Below are 19,392 nucleotides of genomic sequence, written 5' to 3'. Positions count from 1 at the left end.
TCATTTCCTTAAATTAAGGAAATAAAAAATGTATCATATAGAAATAAGATACCCCTTGCCCCCAATACTGATAAGAAATGAATTTAAAAAATCAATACTCTTTATTTTTGTGCAAAGTAATATTTTAGAAGAGTGTATGAAGTCATATGGAGAATGGCCCTGGCCAGAGACAAAAGAAGATGGGCCAATGGAAAGGGTGATGGGTTCAAGTTCATTTCAGTATTGGAGTCTTCTCTCGCCCACCCTACATCCTGACACAGCAGAGTCCTGGCTCCATGTGAGCACAAGTTAGAAGCCGCTGCTTTCATTCAGGCTGGTATTTTGTGTTGTCACTCACCTGTGCCATTGGCCAAGCCATTGTGGGTTGGGTTCTTGACGGGCTGGCGGTGCCGGTTGCTAGTACCGGGGCTTTGCTCGCCGGGTGCTGTGGTTGTTCTGGCTGAACCACCTGAATGTCTGTGCGTCCTGGAAATTCAAAGTATAAAGCAGACAGACATAAGTCACTGTGAAAAAGACAGCAGTATGTCCCATCTAAGTCACCGCATTCCCTCTCTCACTATTTATTGGAAATAAGACCTTTAATAGCCCCTCTGGTCTTTGACTCAACAGAAGCTGGCTCCAAACAGAGAGACCCAGGTAAGGTTCCTTCTTGGTAATAACCCAGAAGGCAACTTTGGGTAAACTTTTCCACTTGAAGTAAACAAATCCAGAGTGAATTGCCCCCACATCTGAAATAACTGGCAAAATATCCTGTGACCATCACATTATTTTTATTGGGCTCAAATGTAAGAAATAAACAAGAATCACTGGACAGGCTACAGATGACATATTTCTCCCATTAGGCAAAAAGAGCCCAAAACTTATCCAAATCCATTTTGTCTATAGCTAGAAACATACTGCCCTTGGGAAAGGAAGTCAAGAGGCACCAGACAGCCTCAGCCAATGCACAGGTTGACATGTTTTATGTAGAAAAGATGACTCCATGGTCCATCCCAATAAATGAGGAACAATGCATAAAGGGATCTATATCACAAGGAAAACGGTGGGATCCAGGAGCAGAGAATCTATCTGACAACTTCAGAACAACAGATAGTAGGCAGTATGTATTCTCACAATCCTGCTGTAGCCTGACTTTGTTCACTAGTGAAAATATCTAAGCCTCCCTGCCCTTCAGTCCAGCTGTTTTGTCAAAGGAGACTATTCTACTACTTAGTCATTATCTACTAGTTTTCAGCAGTGAGAGCATTTAAATATTATCCATTGAAGAAAGACCAATCTATCCCATGTGACATGGGGCAGTGAGGTTACTATCAACAATGGAAGGAATAATTACTATACAAGTATATAATATGTGCTGAGCCTGAACATTATGTAACAGATATCCATGATGCACCGTGCACTTCACGTATTTTATCTCATTTAACAGGGCAACCCTGGAAGGAGCTTACTATTATTATGCCCATTTTACAGATAAGAAAAAAGACAGAGAAAGTAAGCAATGGAGCAAGACTCAAATCCAAGCAGTCTAAGGTCAAGAGCCCATGCTCTTTGGTTGGAGGCTGGGGGTGGGAAGCCTGGACTTGAACTGAATCCCTCCCAGGCTATTCTTTCACGGGTCACTCGGCCAATAGAAAGCTAAAGAGCTCTAACGGAAAGGTCCCCTGCTGGGCTGGAAGGCTCCAGACCTACCAAAACACCTCTGCTGGTGAGACCCCCTCAATCAGCGTGTTGGAACAAGCCTGCAGCACAACAAACCTGTAGGTTCTGGGGGGGGGGGGGGAACAGGTGCCCCCACCAACCACCTACTCTAGCACAAGAAACAGACTTTTTCCAATAAGCCAAAATATCAATAGTGATTAAAAAATATGTATTAATAGTGATTATCTTTGTTGTGAACATGAATTCCCTTAGCTTTTCCTTTTATGCTTTTCTAGTTTTCTTCATTGAGTTTGTACACCTTTGAGTAAGGAAAAAAGTCTTTTCTTGGACAAAAACTAGAAGCAAGGAAGGAAGGAAGGAAGGAAGGATAGAAGGGAGGAAGGAAGGAAAGAAGAAACCTAGCAAACCTTGGAGTTCATACCTAAAGACTGCACGACAGTTAAAAATGGATAGAGAGGGCACAAATGAGCTATGGAAATAAGGATTTAATTTGGACTCTCTTTTTCCATCTTATTTTTCCCTGAGCTAATTTCATAAATCAAAAGCTGTCAACCACACCTCAGTCAAGAAAAATATTTCAAACTCCCACATCACGGGAAGAAATGTTAGTACTGAACATTTTACCACAAGCCCTCATCGAAAGCAGGAGGAGTACAGATAAGTTCCAAAGGGAAAGACGGGTCTTCAGCCACTGGCAAATGTGTGTATATGTGTTTAAGACAGAGAGCTCAAGAGAGATAAAACTGGTTAATAGAAAGTTTATTTCAGCCAAGAATCCCCTTAAAAGGACAAAAAATCCTCTCTGATTTGGTACTCACAGCCCACAGCAGAGGGCTGTATCACTCAAGAGGCAGCAGGCTGTGTGGGCAGCATAGAAAATGCGACCTCAGTCCTGTCACACACACAGGCTCCAAAAAGCCCATGAGCACGTCCAGTCGAGGGCTCCTTGTCCCTCTGCAGAGCAGCTGGGCATGACAGCAGGGTGGGCCCCACTAACTCCCCCTGACTCCTCCCTCCCTTCCCTGAAAGGGCATGCGGTCAGAGTTGAGAGAGAATAGTTTCAGAAATGTTTAACCACTAATGATAGCAGCTTGCCCTGAATGATGGGCTGCAGCAGGGCTGGGATTAGCCTGGAAACCAGGGGCAGCTGGGACCACTTGGCATGAAGTGCTGCCTCCCTGGCCGCAGCTCACTGCCACCCCCGCCCTCCCCTGCCCACACACACACACACACACACACACACACACACACACACACACACACACACACACCCTTCTCCCCTCCCCTCAACACACACACACAAACCCCCCCACCCTCAACACACACATACACACCCTCCCCTCTCCCTTCAACACACATGTACACACACCCTTCCCCCCTCCCCTCAACACACACACACACAAACTCCCACACACACACCCTCAACACACACACACACACACACACACACACACACACACACTGCCCAGATTCTTCTCTTGCCCCAAATCGGGAGTTACTACCTTTTTCACCTTGAATTACCTTTAATAGAAGAGTCTCAAAGAAAAGGTCTCAACATTTAAGGAAAATCTTCCCTTCAGCAGTTTCCTCTCTTGGAGGATTCACTCAGCCCTTACAAGACGGGACTGTGTCATGATTAAAAGCTGGCCCAAATGTTGAAACCACACACCATAAGCCAAAATAGTATCAGGACAAACGCGGGACGATGGGGTGGAGATGAGCTGGGCTCCACCACAGGCAGCCTGGCTTCAGCTCTGCCAGTGACTTCAACTTTGGCCCGATCCTGCCACCATTTTGAGGGCGGGTGGGCAGCAGGGGTCGGGTGGGGGGTTATGCAGCTCCTGTGGTAGTCAGAAGAAGATGGAACAGCAAAACTCCACAAGTAGTTTCAAGTCACCTAATTACAGAGACTGAGTTTTCTTCACAGCATGCCCTTCTCAGAATGCTGGCATGTCCTCACCTAAGTTCCTCTCTCAGAAACTGAAGCTTCCCTAAGAAATCCAGTCAGGGCCAGGGCCCTGGAAATCTCTCTCCACACTCCTAGAAACAGATTTGTGGCACATGAGGTCCCCCAGACAGGGCTCTGGGCTGTCCCCTGGCACTGAGGCTTTGCCATTCACAGAGTTGGCCTCGGTCCTCAGCTGCACCCTGAGAGTCACAGCCTTGGTTGCTTTGGGACATCTTGTATCACTTTTCATGAAGTCCACTGAAAAGCAATCAATTATTATTTTCCTTTTAAGTTTTATTGATTTATTTTGAAAGAGAGACCACACACAGGCATACACTCAAGCAGGGGAGGGGCAGAGAGAGAGGGAGAGAGAGAACCCCAAGCAGGCTCCGCACCATCAGCATGGAGCCAGACGCAGGGTTTGATCCCACAAACAGCAAGATCATGACCTGAGGTGAAACCAAGAGTAGGACGCTCAACCTACTGACCCACCCAGGTACCCTTCATCTATTGTTTTCTGAGCACTAAGCCCTATTCTAGGACTAGCAACAAAACAGAAAGAAGCCTGGAGCTTCCGGATCAGTGAACATGTGGAGATGTGGGTAGAGCAGCGTGCCTGGAAAACGCACGGAAGCTCGGCACCTTCCCCCACACCCCACCCTATGCATCTCTTCCATCTGGCTGTTGATTCATATCCTGTATCGTACTCTTCAGTAAACCGGTGAGCACTAAGAAACAAAACCAGAAAGAGTCCCTGATCTCAAGGAGCTTACATCTTAGTGGAAATGCGGCAATTTGTAATTTTGCTCAGACACAAACTTGCATCACACCCTACAATGCTGACATGTGAGAGCCACTTGGCCAGTGAGTGAGCCTGGATGACAACCTGGCACTGTCCTTCCAGTGCAGCTTTGTTGACCATCATCACATGGCAATAGTTGATGTGGAGTACTTACATAAAACTTTGTTTCCTTGGTTAAAAAATAAGGAGGGCAGCCCTAGCATTGGTACCATGAGTGAAAACGAAATGAAGAGTCCAAAAAAGTGATGCCTTACAAGCCAGAACACAAAATCTTTTGCCAAGTTAAAAGTGGAATTCAAATTTGGTAGTGGCTCACAATTTGAGATTATTAAGTCTATCATATCCTTCACATGGAAATGGATTTTTAAAAACAGTTAGTGACTTCATCAAAATTCAACATGCCTACCCTTCTAAAAACATTGGCCAGAAAACAAAAAGACAATCCAGAGACTGGGGAAAAATATGTGCAAAATACATATCTGATAAAGGACTTAGATCCACAATATATAAAGAACTCTCAAAACTCAGTAACAACAAACCAACATAAAAAATAATCAAAAGATTTTAACAAACGTTTCACCAGAGATGATCTACAAATGGCAAACAAGCACATGAAAGATGTTCAACATCATTAGTCATTTGGGAAATACGAATTAAAATCAGAATGAGCCACCATCACATGCGTGTCGGAACGGACACTAAACAGACAAAACTGCCAGTAAAAAGTGCTGAGGAGGATGGATGCAAGCAAACTGAACCTCTCAAACACTGCTGGAGGGAATGCAACATGGTATAGCCACTTTAGAAAACGGTTTGGCAGTTTCTCATGAAGTTAAATAATGCATTTAGCATACAAACCACAATCCTACTCCTACATATTTACCCAAAAGAAAGGAAAATACTGGCTTCCCCAAAACCTCTAGGCAAATGTTTACAGTGACTTTCTTCCTTATTTCCAAACTTGTAAACAACCCAAAGTCCTTCAACTGGTGAAATCGACAGACTGCGGTACATCCATACAAGGGAATACTACTTAGCAAATAAAAGCAAACGAACTACTAATACACAAAACAACATGGATTTATTTCAAATGCACTACACTAACCAGAAGAAGGAGGACTTTAAAAGCTACAGTTTGTCATTCCATTTTTATAACATTTGGGAAGAAGCAAGGCAAACTATAGGCAAAGAAAACAGATTTGGTGTTTGGCAGTGGCTGGAGGTAGTAGGAGAGGCTGACGACAAAGAGGCGCAAAGGAACTTTTCAGGGAGATAAAACTGTGTACATCTTGAGTACGGTAGTGGTTACCAGATTATATGCTTTTGTCAAAACCCACAGAACTGTATACTGCAAAGGATGAATTTTACCGTGTACAAATTATATCTCAGTAAACCTAACTTAATAATTTTTTTAAAAAATCAATGTGTATATTGCAGCCAATGTAAATAAAAACAGTTCATCACATGAGAAAAAATAAAAGTGAGCAAAAGTTTTAAAAGACAGGTAACTATAGTGTGAGGATATGCTCAAAAAAATACAGAAAGCAAGAATCTTGATAAGAATGTACGTCAGGCGACATTCAGGACTCTCCAAACACTCTGTATTAGTAAATGTGAAAATTCTTCAAAGCATAGGGACACATCTCTCCCAAACGTCAAGAAGTCCCGGCTGACTGGATACCAAGCACTGAGCATAATTTTCTATCTTGGTAAAAGATGCCAAGACACATGGGGCGCCTGGGTGGCGCAGTCGGTTAAGCATCCGACTTCAGCCAGGTCAAGATCTCGCAGTCTGTGAGTTCGAGCCCCGCGTCGGGCTCTGGGCTGATGGCTCAGAGCCTGGAGCCTGTTTCCCATTTTGTGTCTCCCTCTCTCTCTGCCCCTCCCCCGTTCATGCTCTGTCTCTCTCTGTCCCAAAAACAAACGTTGAAAAAAAAAAAAAATTAAAAAAAAAAAAAAAAGATGCCAAGACACAAAACAGGGGTTCTTTGACCTCCGATTCAGGCCCATCAGTATTTGAGCTCCACACAAGAGAAGTTTCAAGGTATAACAACTAATAGTGAGCTAACTTCCACTTAAAAAGACAAATCAATGGGCGCCTGGGTGGCTGTCAGTTAAGCGTCTAACTTCAGCTCAGGTCATGATCTCACAGTCCGTGAGTTTAAGCCCGGGGCCCGGCTCTATGCTGACAGCTCAGAGCCTGAAGCCTGCTTTGGATTCTGTGTCTCCCTCTCTCTCTCTGCTCCTCCCCCACTCGTGCTCTGTCTCTCTCTCTCTCTCTCTCTCAAAAATAAACGTTAAAAAATTTTTTTGATAAATAAATAAAATAAATCAAAAAAACAAATCAAAAAACAATGTAGACATTAAAAGCACCTAATAAACCCTTCTCACATTCCAATCCAAGGAATCGATATGTGCCTGGATGACCTGACCCAAGATGGTGTCTGTCCTGCCCCTCTTCCAAGGCCTCTTAACTGGGCATTGTCTTTTAATAGCAGCATGGAAACAAAACTGAGTGAGGCTGGGCCAGTTTCCAGTAAGACAACCAGCAAAAAAAAAAAAAAAAACAGGCTCTTAAAATAGAAGCACAGGAAAAAAAAACCAAACAAAAAAAAAAAAAAAAAAAAAAAAAAAAAAAAAAAACGGGAATTGGTGATGGGAAAAAGAAACTGTTTCCACCATGGAGAGAGGCATCGACAAGCAAACCTGCTCCGACCTACCCCCTCCTCAATTCTTCCTCCCGGTTCAAATGTGGATTCGAGGGGGGTGGGGGGAGGGCGGCCAAAGGGAAGGGGATAAGAAGGGGAGGTTAAAAGGGAAAGGCGCAATTAAGAGTTAAAATGGGACCCTTCCAGTCATTCCAAGGGTAATTTACGGCTCTGTTCCACACCCTACCTCTAGGCTGCCAGCCTCTGAAATGACAGGAAAGGTAAAAATAAAACTGCTGCCAAGTCCATTCTACGTCCCTCCCGGAAAGACAAATGATTTACTTCTGCCCAGCCTGGAGTACAGAGCAGTCTCCCCAAAGTGGCAGCTCTAGGAGACTAAAAGATGCATCTTGCAAGAGAACGTAGGATACGTTTTGATTCATCTAACCGAATTCCAGATTGCAGGTTGGGAACACTAGAAGAGAATGCTCAAACACCCTCCCACACTTGAAAGAGAGCTAAAGCTCACGGGAAGTAGTCACTCCCCATTCCGCCCCGCTCCGTGCTGCAGCGGGTGACTGATGTGTCCCACGGCCTGAGACCGCACAAGAATGTAGGACGCTCAGGCAGCCAGCGCTGTGGGCCGCCGGCCCCCATGGACACGCAGTTGGAATCTGCATGGGGGGACCCTGAAAGGGATGTGGAGCCCCGGCTTGTGCAGGTAAGCCAGAAGAGCGTCTCCACCTTCTGTCTACTGAAATCGTTTGTTTGAGTGTCCCCTGTGCTACAGCCTCAGACCAAAAAGGACTACGTAGGACCCTGAGGTACCAGGGTCAACGACACACTCGGGTGTTATTTCTAAGTGTTCTGACACAGCATATCACAAAGGCAGAAATCCAGCAGGAGTGAGGTAAGCTCCAAAAAGAGTATGTTCCTTGGACATTCCTCAACACAATGCGCCAAATTGCTCCTGAGGAAAATTCAGAGGCTCTGCTGATCTGTTCAGCTGGCACACTCTTCTCTAGAAGCCCGATCCAAATCTTGGTCTAAACGTCCCTCATCTCCCAGGCTAGAGTAAATTCTCTTGCATTCTCTCACAAGGCATTCTAATTTTCCCTTCATGGCACTTGTATTTGTGATTGTATATTCGTTTATTTGTTCAATGTCTATCTCCAGTAAGGTCCATGAGGTCAGGAACCATGTCTCTTTTGTGTACCTTTGCATAACCAGCACCCAGCATGTGCCTGGCCTTACAAGAAGGCGCATAAAAATATTTGCTGAATGAATAAAAGAAGCAGGCATTCAAGTTCAAAAGCACTCTTGGGCCTGTAATCTCTAGTACCACCAAAGTTCTTTGCAATCCACTCATCACCTCCTCATCTCCCGCCATCCCTTTAGAGAATGGAATCCATGCCAGGGGATGGAATCCAAAGTCTAGCAGATAATTGAGAAGTATCAGAGCTACTGCCTTCCAGAAAGACTAACTCTAAGCATCATATAAAAACGTTCTCTAATATCAGCGTCTAAAAATAAAAATGATTTCACCAGACCCGTTTTATGCCCACATACATATACTAAAATTGTGAGACAATCTTCAAATCCAACCAGATTCTTCGTGGGTTTTTATGTGTCCCAGCTGTAATTTTCAAGCACACGCCAACAGGTAAAGACTAGGCAAGTGAGTAACATGACAGTTAAGAGAAATACCTTCTGTGGTAGGCAGAATTTCTTTTTTTTTTTTTTAACGTTTATTTATTTTTGAGACAGAGAGAGACAGAGAATGAACAGGGGAGGGGCAGAGAGAGAGGGAGACACAGAATCCGAAACAGGCTCCAGGCTCCGAGCGGTCAGCACAGAGCCCGACGCGGGGCTCGAACTCACCGACCGTGAGATGGTGACCTGAGGCGAAGTCGGACGCTTAACCGACCAAGCCACCCAGGCGCCCCTATGGTAGGCAGAATTTCTAAAACGACCCCGCCTCCAAAAGATACCCCACCCTAATGCCTAAAACCAGTGAATGCAACAAAACTTCACACCCTTGATAATGTTATATGGCAGCTGACCTTAATAAAGGGAGATCACACAAGCAGGCCTGATTTCCTAAAAGCAGCATGCGATCTCTGGCAGGTGTGAGAAGTGGGGAGCAAAAAAGAACATCGGAGCAATTCAAAGTTCAAGGGGGATTTGACACACCCTTGCTGGCGTGAACATGGGAGTGGGGAACACGCAGGCGGCCTTACAGACCTGAGAGAGGCCCCAGTTTAATAGCCAGTAAGGAAACAAGGACCTGAGTCCTACACCCACAAGTAACTGAAGTCTATGGACAACCTGAAAGAGTTTTGAAGCAAATACTTCTTAGACTTTCCTGATAAGAATGCAGCCAGGCCAGGGAGCCTACGTGGCTCAGTAAGTTGAGTGTCTGACTCTTGATCTTGGCTCAGGTCACGATCTCACGTTTTGTGGGTTCCAGCCCCACATCAGCACTCTCGCTCGCTCTCTCTCTCTCTCTCTCTCTCAAAAATAAACATTAAAAAAAAATCTTTAAAAACAAAAGAATGCAGGGGCACCTGGGTGGCTCAGCTGGTTAAGTGCCCAACCTCAGCTCAGGTCATGATCTTGCGGTCCATGGGTTTGAGCCCTGCATCGGGCTCTGTGCTGACAGCTCAGAGCTGGAGCCTGCTTCAGATTCTGTGTCTTCTCCCTCTCTGCCCCTTTCCCACTTGTGCTCTATCTCAAAAATAAATAATAAACATTAAAAAAAAAAAAGTTTAAAAAAATAAAAAAAGAACACAGCCTCGCCAACACCTTGATTTTGACCCTGTGGGACCCTGAGGAGACAATCCAGCCAGCCAGCCTGTGCTGTTACAGAAGGGTGAGCTAAAAAATGTTACTGTTTTAAGCCCTAAGTTTGTGGTGATTTATTACACAGCAATCGAAAATCAATACATCCTCCCAAACACATAAATGTCAATTTCCACAGAAGACGATACTAATTTTTAAAGATATGGCTAGGTAATAGCCTTGGCCCAAATTCTTGCTGACCACCCTGTTTCACTCTGATTTCAGAAGGCCTTACGCAGGTATGGCTTAGCTCTACGCAATCAGGGCTCATCTCCTAGGAACAGCATTTCTGTGATGCAGCGTCCTTTATGAGATACACGTTCTTAAGATTCAACAATTGCTTGTAAATTTGAACAAATGATATATAAGTGAATTGTTACTATTCTTAGTGGGTAAGTAACATTCTCTTCTGGTAGAATCCAGGTACAGGGACTTTATACATTCCTTTTCCCCAAAAAGACATAATTATGTGTCAAGCTATGTCTGATTCCAGTGCTAACCGCAGAAGTTGCAAGGATTTGGAAAGAATAGTCCATGTGAAGGGTTCAATACAGAACTATCAGTCATGAAGAAAAAACAGAGGACACAGGAGAGACTGAGAGAGCAGTGGCAACCCACCACACTCTTGGCGGTTAGGCTAAGCCTTAGAAAGCACAAGGCAGTCCTGATAAAAAGTCTCCCCTATACCCTGGGCCCCTGAGATCATCACTCTCAGGAGTTGTGGCACCAAGGAATGTAAACTAGTAGCAAGACCCACCCCGAAGTTTCAGCAAATAAGGAGCAAGAACACAAGACTCTTTCAATTCAACAAATATTTATTGAGCTGCCGCTACGTGCAGCAAGGCGCTATTCTAGGCTCCGCTAGGGACAGGCAGACGGATAACGCACACATGCCTTTAGCAAGGCATTTGGCTGAGGGTCTGGCACCACTCCCCTGCACCCTCTGCCCCTCCAAGAAGAAATAAATGGAGAAGTAACTCCTCGGTAGTGTGCAATTCATTCTTTCCTAAGTGTAAAGCAAAACCGAACGATGTGATTTAAAATAAAACTTTTTTAAACCGTTTTTAAAGGTAAAATTTAAAAAAATTAAATAAAAAAAAAAAAAAGGAACAACAAACCAACCTGGTCTTACTTCCCCCGTCTCCTTCACAAAATAACAATTATTTGTACTACATCCTACTCAATGTTTTCACTAATCTCTCTTTTTTTTTTTTTTTAATTTGTGTCATTTTAGGGGTGCCTGGGTGGTTTGGTCAGTTAAATGTCTGATTTCAGCTCAGGTCATAATCTCACAGTTTTTAACTCGAGCCCCGTGTCAGGCTCTGTGCTGACAGCTCAGAGCCTAGAACCTGATTTAGATTCTGTGTCTCCCTCTCTGCTGCTCCCCTACTCATGTGTGCACTCGCACGCTTTCTCTGTGTGTGTCTCTCTCTCTCAAAAATAAATAAACATTCAAAAACCATAGTCATTTTGTCATTAGAACTTAAACCTTCAAAGGCCATCTATCTATACAATAGACCCAACACACAGACATGCTAAAAAGTAAAGCCAAACAAAATCTTCACAGAGGGAGCAAGTCCTTGGTCTCTCCACACCCTTCACACTGCTGGATGTAGAATTTCACACTCCATTATCAAATAATGAGCAAACCAAAGATGACTTCCACTCATCAAGACAAAGAAAAGCACACCTAAGGGGCGCCTGGGTGGCGCAGTCGGTTAGGCGTCCGACTTCAGCCAGGTCACGATCTCGCGGTCCGTGAGTTCGAGCCCCGCGTCGGGCTCTGGGCTGATGGCTCAGAGCCTGGAGCCTGTTTCCGATTCTGTGTCTCCCTCTCTCTCTGCCCCTCCCCCGTTCATGCTCTCTCTCTGTCCCCAAAAAAATGAATAAACGTTGAAAAAAAAATTTTTTAAAAAAAAGAAAAGCACACCTAAGGCAGGTTTAACGTAGCAAGTCAGTCTAGGGATAGGAAATAAAGAAGGCAGGACACACAGAAATGAAAAGGCGAGAGGATGATGAAAACAACTCCAAGGACATCATGAATCAAAGAAATATATATGGCCTGGGACACTTTAAAGGTAGATGCTATCATCCTGATGTTTTAAAAATTCACCTGAATGCATCGCAAATAACGCTACCTAACATACAAGGACCAAAAAGGTTGAAACTAAATGGGCAGGGAGGGGCACCTGAGTGGCTCAGTCAGTTAAGAATCTGACTTTCCACTGATGTCATGATCTGACAGTTCTCGAGTTTGAGTCCCGCATGGGATGAGCACCAGCCCACCCCCCTCCTTGGGATGAGCCCTGTTTTCTCTCCCTCTCCCTCTTCCTCTCCTTCTCCCTCTCCCTCCCTCCCTCTCTCTCTCTCCCCTCTCCTTCTCCCTCTCTCTACACCCTCCCTCACTCACTTGGGTCTTACTCCTCCTCAAAAACAAATAAATAAATAAATAAATGGGCAGGGAAAAATACATGCCAAGCAAATATGAAACAAAAAGGAATCTGGGACAGCTATGCTAATGTCAAACCAAACAGATTTTTAAAAATAATTTTTACAAATCGGGTGTAATTTACAGAGTAAAATTCACCCTTTTTAAGGTACTGTCTAATGAGTTGTAACAAATGTATACAATCGTGTTACCACCACCATAATCAAGACACAGGGCATTTCCATTCTCAGTGCCCTTTTGCAGTTAATCCCTCCCATCGGTTCCTAGAAACTGCTGATTAGATGTCTATCCCTGTAATTTTGCCTTTTCCAGAATGCTATAGGCTACAATGTAGCCTTTTGTGTCTGGCTTCTTGCACTCCACCTGATGCTTTTGAGTATCATGTACGTTGTTGTAGATTGTTCCTTTTCACTGTGCAGACCAAATAAATTTTAAGAGAAAAAGTACTAAAAAAACAGAGGATCATGAGATCAGGACAAAGTTCAATTCGCCATAAGTCATATTTCAAATTCATAGTATGAGCCAATAAAATGACCTTAAAATGCATAAAACAGAAGTTCATAGAAATGATCTGGCCCCATCTAGTGCTGCTCCCCTCTCCTATTTTCCCACTACTCCCTCCACACCAGCCAAACCAGCCTCCCCACCACTCTTTCAACTCCACGGGGCTCTGCAGAAGCCATTCCTCTGCCCCAATAGTCTTCCTCCCACATATCCTCATGGCCAGCCCTCATCTTCTTCAAATCTTTGCAGAACCTTTGCAAAAACCTTCTTAACGATGACTCACTTGACTGCCCCATTTACTACTGCATCCCGCTGTTCTATAATACAGTCGTATATATGCGTGTATATGTGTAATATATATATATACATATATATGTATATTTCCATGGATCAGATTTATTTTTTAATCAATAAGGTCAAAAAAAAAAAAAACAGAAAAAAGAGGATCACTCTAATATTCTCCATTATTATAGAAGCCAAGGCACAGAATGTTTCCAGAAAGAGCTAGTCCACAAGGTAAACCTGCAGAAAGGTAAGGTGAGCCTCTGTGGCTGTAATTTTGGGGGAAAGATAGAACCAGATGCAAGAATGAAGTGAACTAACACATAAAGGGAAACAAAGATGGGAGACCCAAAGAATAGCGAGACCAATATCTTCACTATATTTTAATAAGTTTTTTTTTTTTAAGTCTATTTATTCATCCTGAGAGAGAGAGAAACAGAGCACAGGAGCAGGACAGGGGCAGAGAGAGGGAGGATTGAGAATCCCAAGCAAGCTCTGTGCTGTCAGTGCAGAGCCAGATGCAGGGCTCGAACTCAAACTGTGAGATCATGACCCAAGCCAAAGTCAAGAGCCGGACGCTTAAGCAACGGAGCCACCCAGGTGCCCGTATATTTTTAATAAGTTAAGGGTACATGATAACTTCAGGAACACTGTGACACATGAAGCATAATGCTATATAAACTCTGTATTTCAGTTTGGTAAATATTTTTATCTAACACAAAACTTAAATATAGAATCCTTTCATTGTTTGAAATGCATCATTCTATCAAGGCTACGGAGTATGCCATTGTAAAGACACTCACTAAACTAAATCCCAGGGGCGCCTGGATGGGTCAGTCGGTTAAGTGGCCAACTTAGGCTCAGGTCATGATCTTACGGTTTGTGAGTTCAAGCCTCACATCAGGCTCTGTGCTGACAGCTCAGAGCCTGGAGCCTGCTTCAGATTCTGTGTCTCCTCCTCTCTCTGCCCATCCCATGCTCATGCTCTGTCTCTCTCTGTCCCTCAATAATAAACGTTTAAAAAAAAAAAAAAAAAAACTAAACCCCAAATCTCCACTTCCATAGAGCTTGGCAATTTCAAAAGGAGTCACTGAGTGTCCACAGAATCCTAAAGGAAAAGTCTAACCTCATCCTGCCACACTATGCCACCAAATGGCTTAAGCCCCCCTCTCCCTGCCATCCCCATCTGTCCAAAGCATCTGCCATCAGTTCTGTTCTGCTTCTTAATCACCACATACCCAAGCTGCCTAATAAGCTCCCAGGACTAAAAAGTCATTTCTCCAAAACCCATACTCTCTTTATTTGCTTCTCTGTATATCCTGTCCCTTTCAACCACAATTTTCTAGAACTAAGAAATCCCAGAATCCAGATACAGATATAATTGAAGTAGAAATACCACTGCTGTGCCCTCATTGTGGTGACCCTTATACTGGCCCCATAGTCCAATATCAGAAATACACTTTGTTTTGCTCTGTATCTCTTCAAGTTTGGTTTTCATTCCTGCCCCTAAGGATACACTTTCAGAGTGTGACTGCCCCAGGGCCACAGGGTACTACCTTTTCACAGACGCTGCTAACACCAATCTCAACCATTATGGGGGATGCCATTTTAAAGTGACAGCTTCATAAGCTCCTCCCCTCCTGCATTTCTTATTTCCTTGAATAACATCACAATCTAAGCACCGAGTCCTCTCTATTCCTGTTCATCCTTCACCCCGTCTCATTAGTCAGTCACCCAGTCCTGCTCAGTGATTACACCTCCTAGATATTTCTAGGTATTTCTCTTGACTTCTCTCCATTCTGCCCACTGCCCAAGGCCAGTCATCAATTCCTTACTCACCAGTTCCCTACAACAGTCCTCCTCTTGGTCCCTGGTTCTAACTTCAACCTCCACTGTGGCAGACATTCCCAATCTCCTCTATTCTACAAGTATCCCTGCTTCTGCCTACTTGCTCAGGGGCCAGAAGACCCTTAAATTCCCTTGCAGCTAAGTTCTGGAAGTAATGCAGATTATACGAATGAGAAGTTCTTGCAGATTTGGAAAGCAGAAAGAAAGCAGAGGCCATTCCTCTTGTGGTCCTGATGACTGGCAGGGGCTCTGGCAGCCCCCATTCTTTATACCCCGGCCACCAGCTTCCTGTGTGTGAGGCAGCTGTAGGGGCAGCAACAGTTTCCCAACATGTGGATTGCAGATGCAGGGCTGTGACCTTAAAACCAAGGATGGGGAAGGTCATGCTTCTGTTCTTCCAGCCCATACAAAGACTTCTGTAAACACTTAATTCCACACATTTAATCCCTTTCTGCTCAAGATACCTCGAGCGGCTTCTATTTGAGTGACTTCTATTTCCTGCAATGAACCTTAACTGATACAACTTCAAATGCATCCATTTGATATTTTCCTGAATAATGTATTACAGAAATAGCACATCATGCCCTTTCTCAAAATTCAGTGGTTCACTATCTCCAAAGAATTTAAAAATCTAAAGTTTTGGGGCACCTGGGTGGTTCAGTCGGTTAAGCGTCCAACTCTGGCTCAGGTCATGTTTCATGGTTTGTGAGTTCCAGCCCCCCTGTCGGGCTCTGTGCTGACCGCTTGGAGCTTGGAGCCTACTTTGGATTCCGTGTCTCCCTCTCTCTCTGCCCCTCCCCCACTCATACTCTGTCTCTCTCTCTCTCTCTCTGAAAAATAAAAAAACATTAAAAAATTATTTTTAAAAAAAAGTCCTCAATAAAGCATAAAGGCCCTTTATGAATTGGGTCTCACCTTCTTACCATCTCCTATAGCAGGGATCAGCAAACTGCCTATACAAGGCCAAACAGCAAATATTTTATGCTTTGCAGACCGTCCAATCTCTGTCACAACTACTGAACTCTGCCACTGGAGCATAAAAGTGGCCATAGACAATATGTAAATGAACGAGTATAGCTGTATTCAAATAAAACATTACTTACTAAATAAATAAATAAAATATTATTTACAAAAACAGGTTATCAAGACCATAAAGATAAGCCACAGACTAAAAGAAAATGTTTGCAAAGGACATATCTGATAAAGAACTGATACCCAAAATATAAAAACAACTCTTAAAACTCAACCATCAGAAACCGCCCAGGGGCGTCTGGGTGGCTCTGTTGGTTAAGCGTCTGACTCGATTTTCACTCAGGTCATGATCTCACGATTGTGAGACTGAGCCCCACATTAAGCTCTGTGTTGGACACTGGGTCTGCTTGGGTTTCTCTCTATATATCTCCCTCTGACCCTCTCCTCCACTCTTGTTCACTCTCTCTCTCCCTCTCAAAATAAATAAATAAATAAATATTTTAAAAAAAGAAAAGAAACCACCCAACTAAAAAACAGGCCAAAGACCTGAAAAGACACTTCACCAAACAACAACAACACAGGTGACAAATAAAGCTATGAAAACATGCTCCACATCATCTATCATCAGGAAAATGCAAACTAAAACAGCAATGAGATACTACTACAAAGTTATTAGAATGGCCAAAATCTAGAACACTGATAACACCAAATGTGTTACAGAACAAGAGGAACTATCATTCATTGCTGGTGGGAACATAAAATAGTACAGCTACTATGGAAGACAACCTGGTAGTTTTTTTACAAAACTAAACATACTTTGGGATGCCTGGGTGGCTCAGTCGGTTAAGCATCCAACTCTTGATTACAGCTCAAGTCAATGATGTCATGGTTTGTGACTTCGAGCCCCCCATTGGGCTCAGTGCGGACAGAGCAGAGCCTGCTTGGGATTCTCTCTCTACCCCTCCCCGGCTCACGGGCATTCTCTTTCTCTCTTCTCTCTCTCTCTCTTTCTCTCAAAGTAAATAAACTTAAAAAAAAAAAACAAAAAAACTACACATAGTTTTACCATATGTTCCAGCAATCACTCTCCTTGGCATTACCTCAAAATGCTGAAAGTATGTCTACAAAAAAACCTGCACACGGATGTTTCTAGCAACCTTACTCATGACTGTCAAAACTTGGACGGAATCAAGCCTGTCCTTCAGTTGGTGAATGGATGAATAAACTGTGTACATCCGATGGAATACTATTCAGCACTAAAAAGAAATGCACTACCAAGTCATAAAATAACACGGAGGAAACCTAAATGCATTACTACTAAGTGAAAGAAGCCGATCTGAGCTACATACTTGAGGATTCCAATGATATGACATTCTAGAAAAGGCAGAGAGTCTTTCGGAAACTATAAAAGAATCACTGGTTGCAGGAGTTGAGGGGGAGGGAAAGATGAACAGGTAGAGCACAGAGGATTTTTAGGGCAGTAGAACTATTCTGTATGACAGTATGATGGTGGATAAGCGTCCCTATAAATTCATCAAAACCCAGAGAATGTACAACAACGAGGGTGAAATGTAATGCAAACCACGGATTTGGGGGATGAGGATGTGTCATTGTAGGTTCATCGACCGTGTAACAAATGTGCTGCACTAAGGGCACCCAGGTGGCTCAGTCGGTTAAGTGTCTGACTTCGGCTCAGGTAATGATCTCTGTACTGACAGCTCAGAGCCTGGAGCCTGGAGCCTGCTTCAGATTCTGTGTCTCCCACTCTTTCTACCCCTTCCCTGCTCGCACTCTCTCTCTCGCTCTCAAAAATACATTTTTTTTTTAATGTGTTGTGCTAGTTCGGGATGTTAAGAGTAGGGGAGACGTGTATGTGGGGGCTGAGGGCATATGGGAAATGGAAATCTCTGTACCTTCTGCTCAATTTTGCAGTGAACCTAACACCTCTCTTTAAAAAAAAAAAGAAAAATAGGGGCGCCTGGGTGCCTCAGTTCCTTAAGCGTCCGGCTTTGGCTCAGGTCACGGTCTTGCGGTTCATGAGTTTGAGCCCCACATCGAGCTCTATGCTGACAGCTCGAGCCTGGAGCCTACTTTGGATTCTGTGTCTCCCTCTCTCTGCCCCTCCCGACCCGCACTGTGTGTGTCTCTCTCAAAAATAAACATTAAAAAAAAAAAAGTAAAAAAAAAACAAAAACAAAAAAACAGGTGGCATCCTGGATCTGCCCTGTGAACCATAGTTTGCTATAGCTATCAGCCCAAATATCTTACATATGGACATTACCAACTAGCTAACATTTCCTCGGATATGCTAAGTTCTCTTTATTCCGCCTTGTCTCCGCCCTGCTGCACTCTCTTCCTGGAATGACTTCCCTTACCCTGATGTCGCTGGTCTGCAAGCTCCTTTCAAAGTACAGCTCCAACGTGGGAGGTGTCCCCTAAATCCCCCAGGTGGATTTGGGTACACCTTCCACTATCCTCCTCTTGCACGTGAACTCACCACCATGGTGGGGTCCATCGCCCTATCCTAATTATCACCTATGTGTCTGTCTCCTGCTAGATGCCACAGTCCTTGATGACAGGGACCGCGGCTTTCTATCTTTGTATCACCACAACATAGCTCAGAGCCTGGCATTCCTGTGTGTGGAACAAATACTGCCTTTAATTGCAGATAGCTGCCTTACTTTCTCCTAGCTCACGAAAAGCTCCCAACCAGCTTTCTGGCACACACCACATCTCTCTAGGCTCACAGAAAAGAAATGCCCAATAACTACCTATAAAATGAAGAGATAAGTATATACTACTGTACAGTGCATAATTTTAATTGGTATAAAATTAATAAATTAATGTATAAATGAATGTAATTAATCTCCATGACTACTTTTCAATGCAATGCAGTAAGACTACTGTCCACAGTCTCAATCCTATTCCATCTAAACCAACTACTCAGAAGAGAGTCCCTTGTAAGCAGGGACTGTGTCTTAGTTATCACTGAAGGAATAAATGAATTACACTAATTTCTCTCTTTTTTTTTAATGTTTATTTATTTATTTTGAGAGAGTGGGAGCAGGGGAGGAACAGAGAGAGGGAGAGACAGAGAGAACCCCAAGCAGGCTCCATGCTGTGAGAGCAGAGCCCGACGCAGCGCTCAATCTCATAAACTGTGAGATCATGACCTGAGCCGAAATCAAGAATTGGACTCTCAACCAACTGAACCACCCAGGTGCCCCACACTTCTCTGCTTAATCCTTTTGCTTCCTCAGCAATCCTGAGGATTGGAAGTAAAAGCTGTTGGGCGGGAGGCTTGAATGAAAATTGTAAAGGTGTTCAGTTGAGCTTCATGCCGACAGGGTGACATCTCTAAATAACCGTGGTTTCGAATCAAGTAGCCTTTAGTCATCTCAACTGGAGGGGAGGTTAACAGTGGCCAGTGATAATTGAG

General features: G+C 43.8%; 1 protein-coding gene across 4 annotated transcripts in view; it reads right to left on the bottom strand.

Moving 5' to 3' along the window:
* WWP2 (WW domain containing E3 ubiquitin protein ligase 2) overlaps positions 1-19,392 on the bottom strand; it is a 150,185-nt gene that overhangs the window by 58,226 nt on the left and 72,567 nt on the right. For all 4 annotated transcript variants that reach the window (XM_045443343.1, XM_045443347.1, XM_045443346.1 and 1 more), the window contains one exon: positions 338-465. In XM_045443343.1, coding sequence (XP_045299299.1) covers positions 338-465 — 128 coding nt within the window. The remainder of the gene's footprint in view (positions 1-337; positions 466-19,392) is intronic.

The sequence above is a fragment of the Leopardus geoffroyi genome, chromosome E2 (genome assembly GCF_018350155.1).
Source record: "Leopardus geoffroyi isolate Oge1 chromosome E2, O.geoffroyi_Oge1_pat1.0, whole genome shotgun sequence".
Classification (NCBI taxonomy): domain Eukaryota; kingdom Metazoa; phylum Chordata; class Mammalia; order Carnivora; family Felidae; genus Leopardus; species Leopardus geoffroyi.
This window is presented reverse-complemented; position numbering and strand designations above follow the sequence as displayed.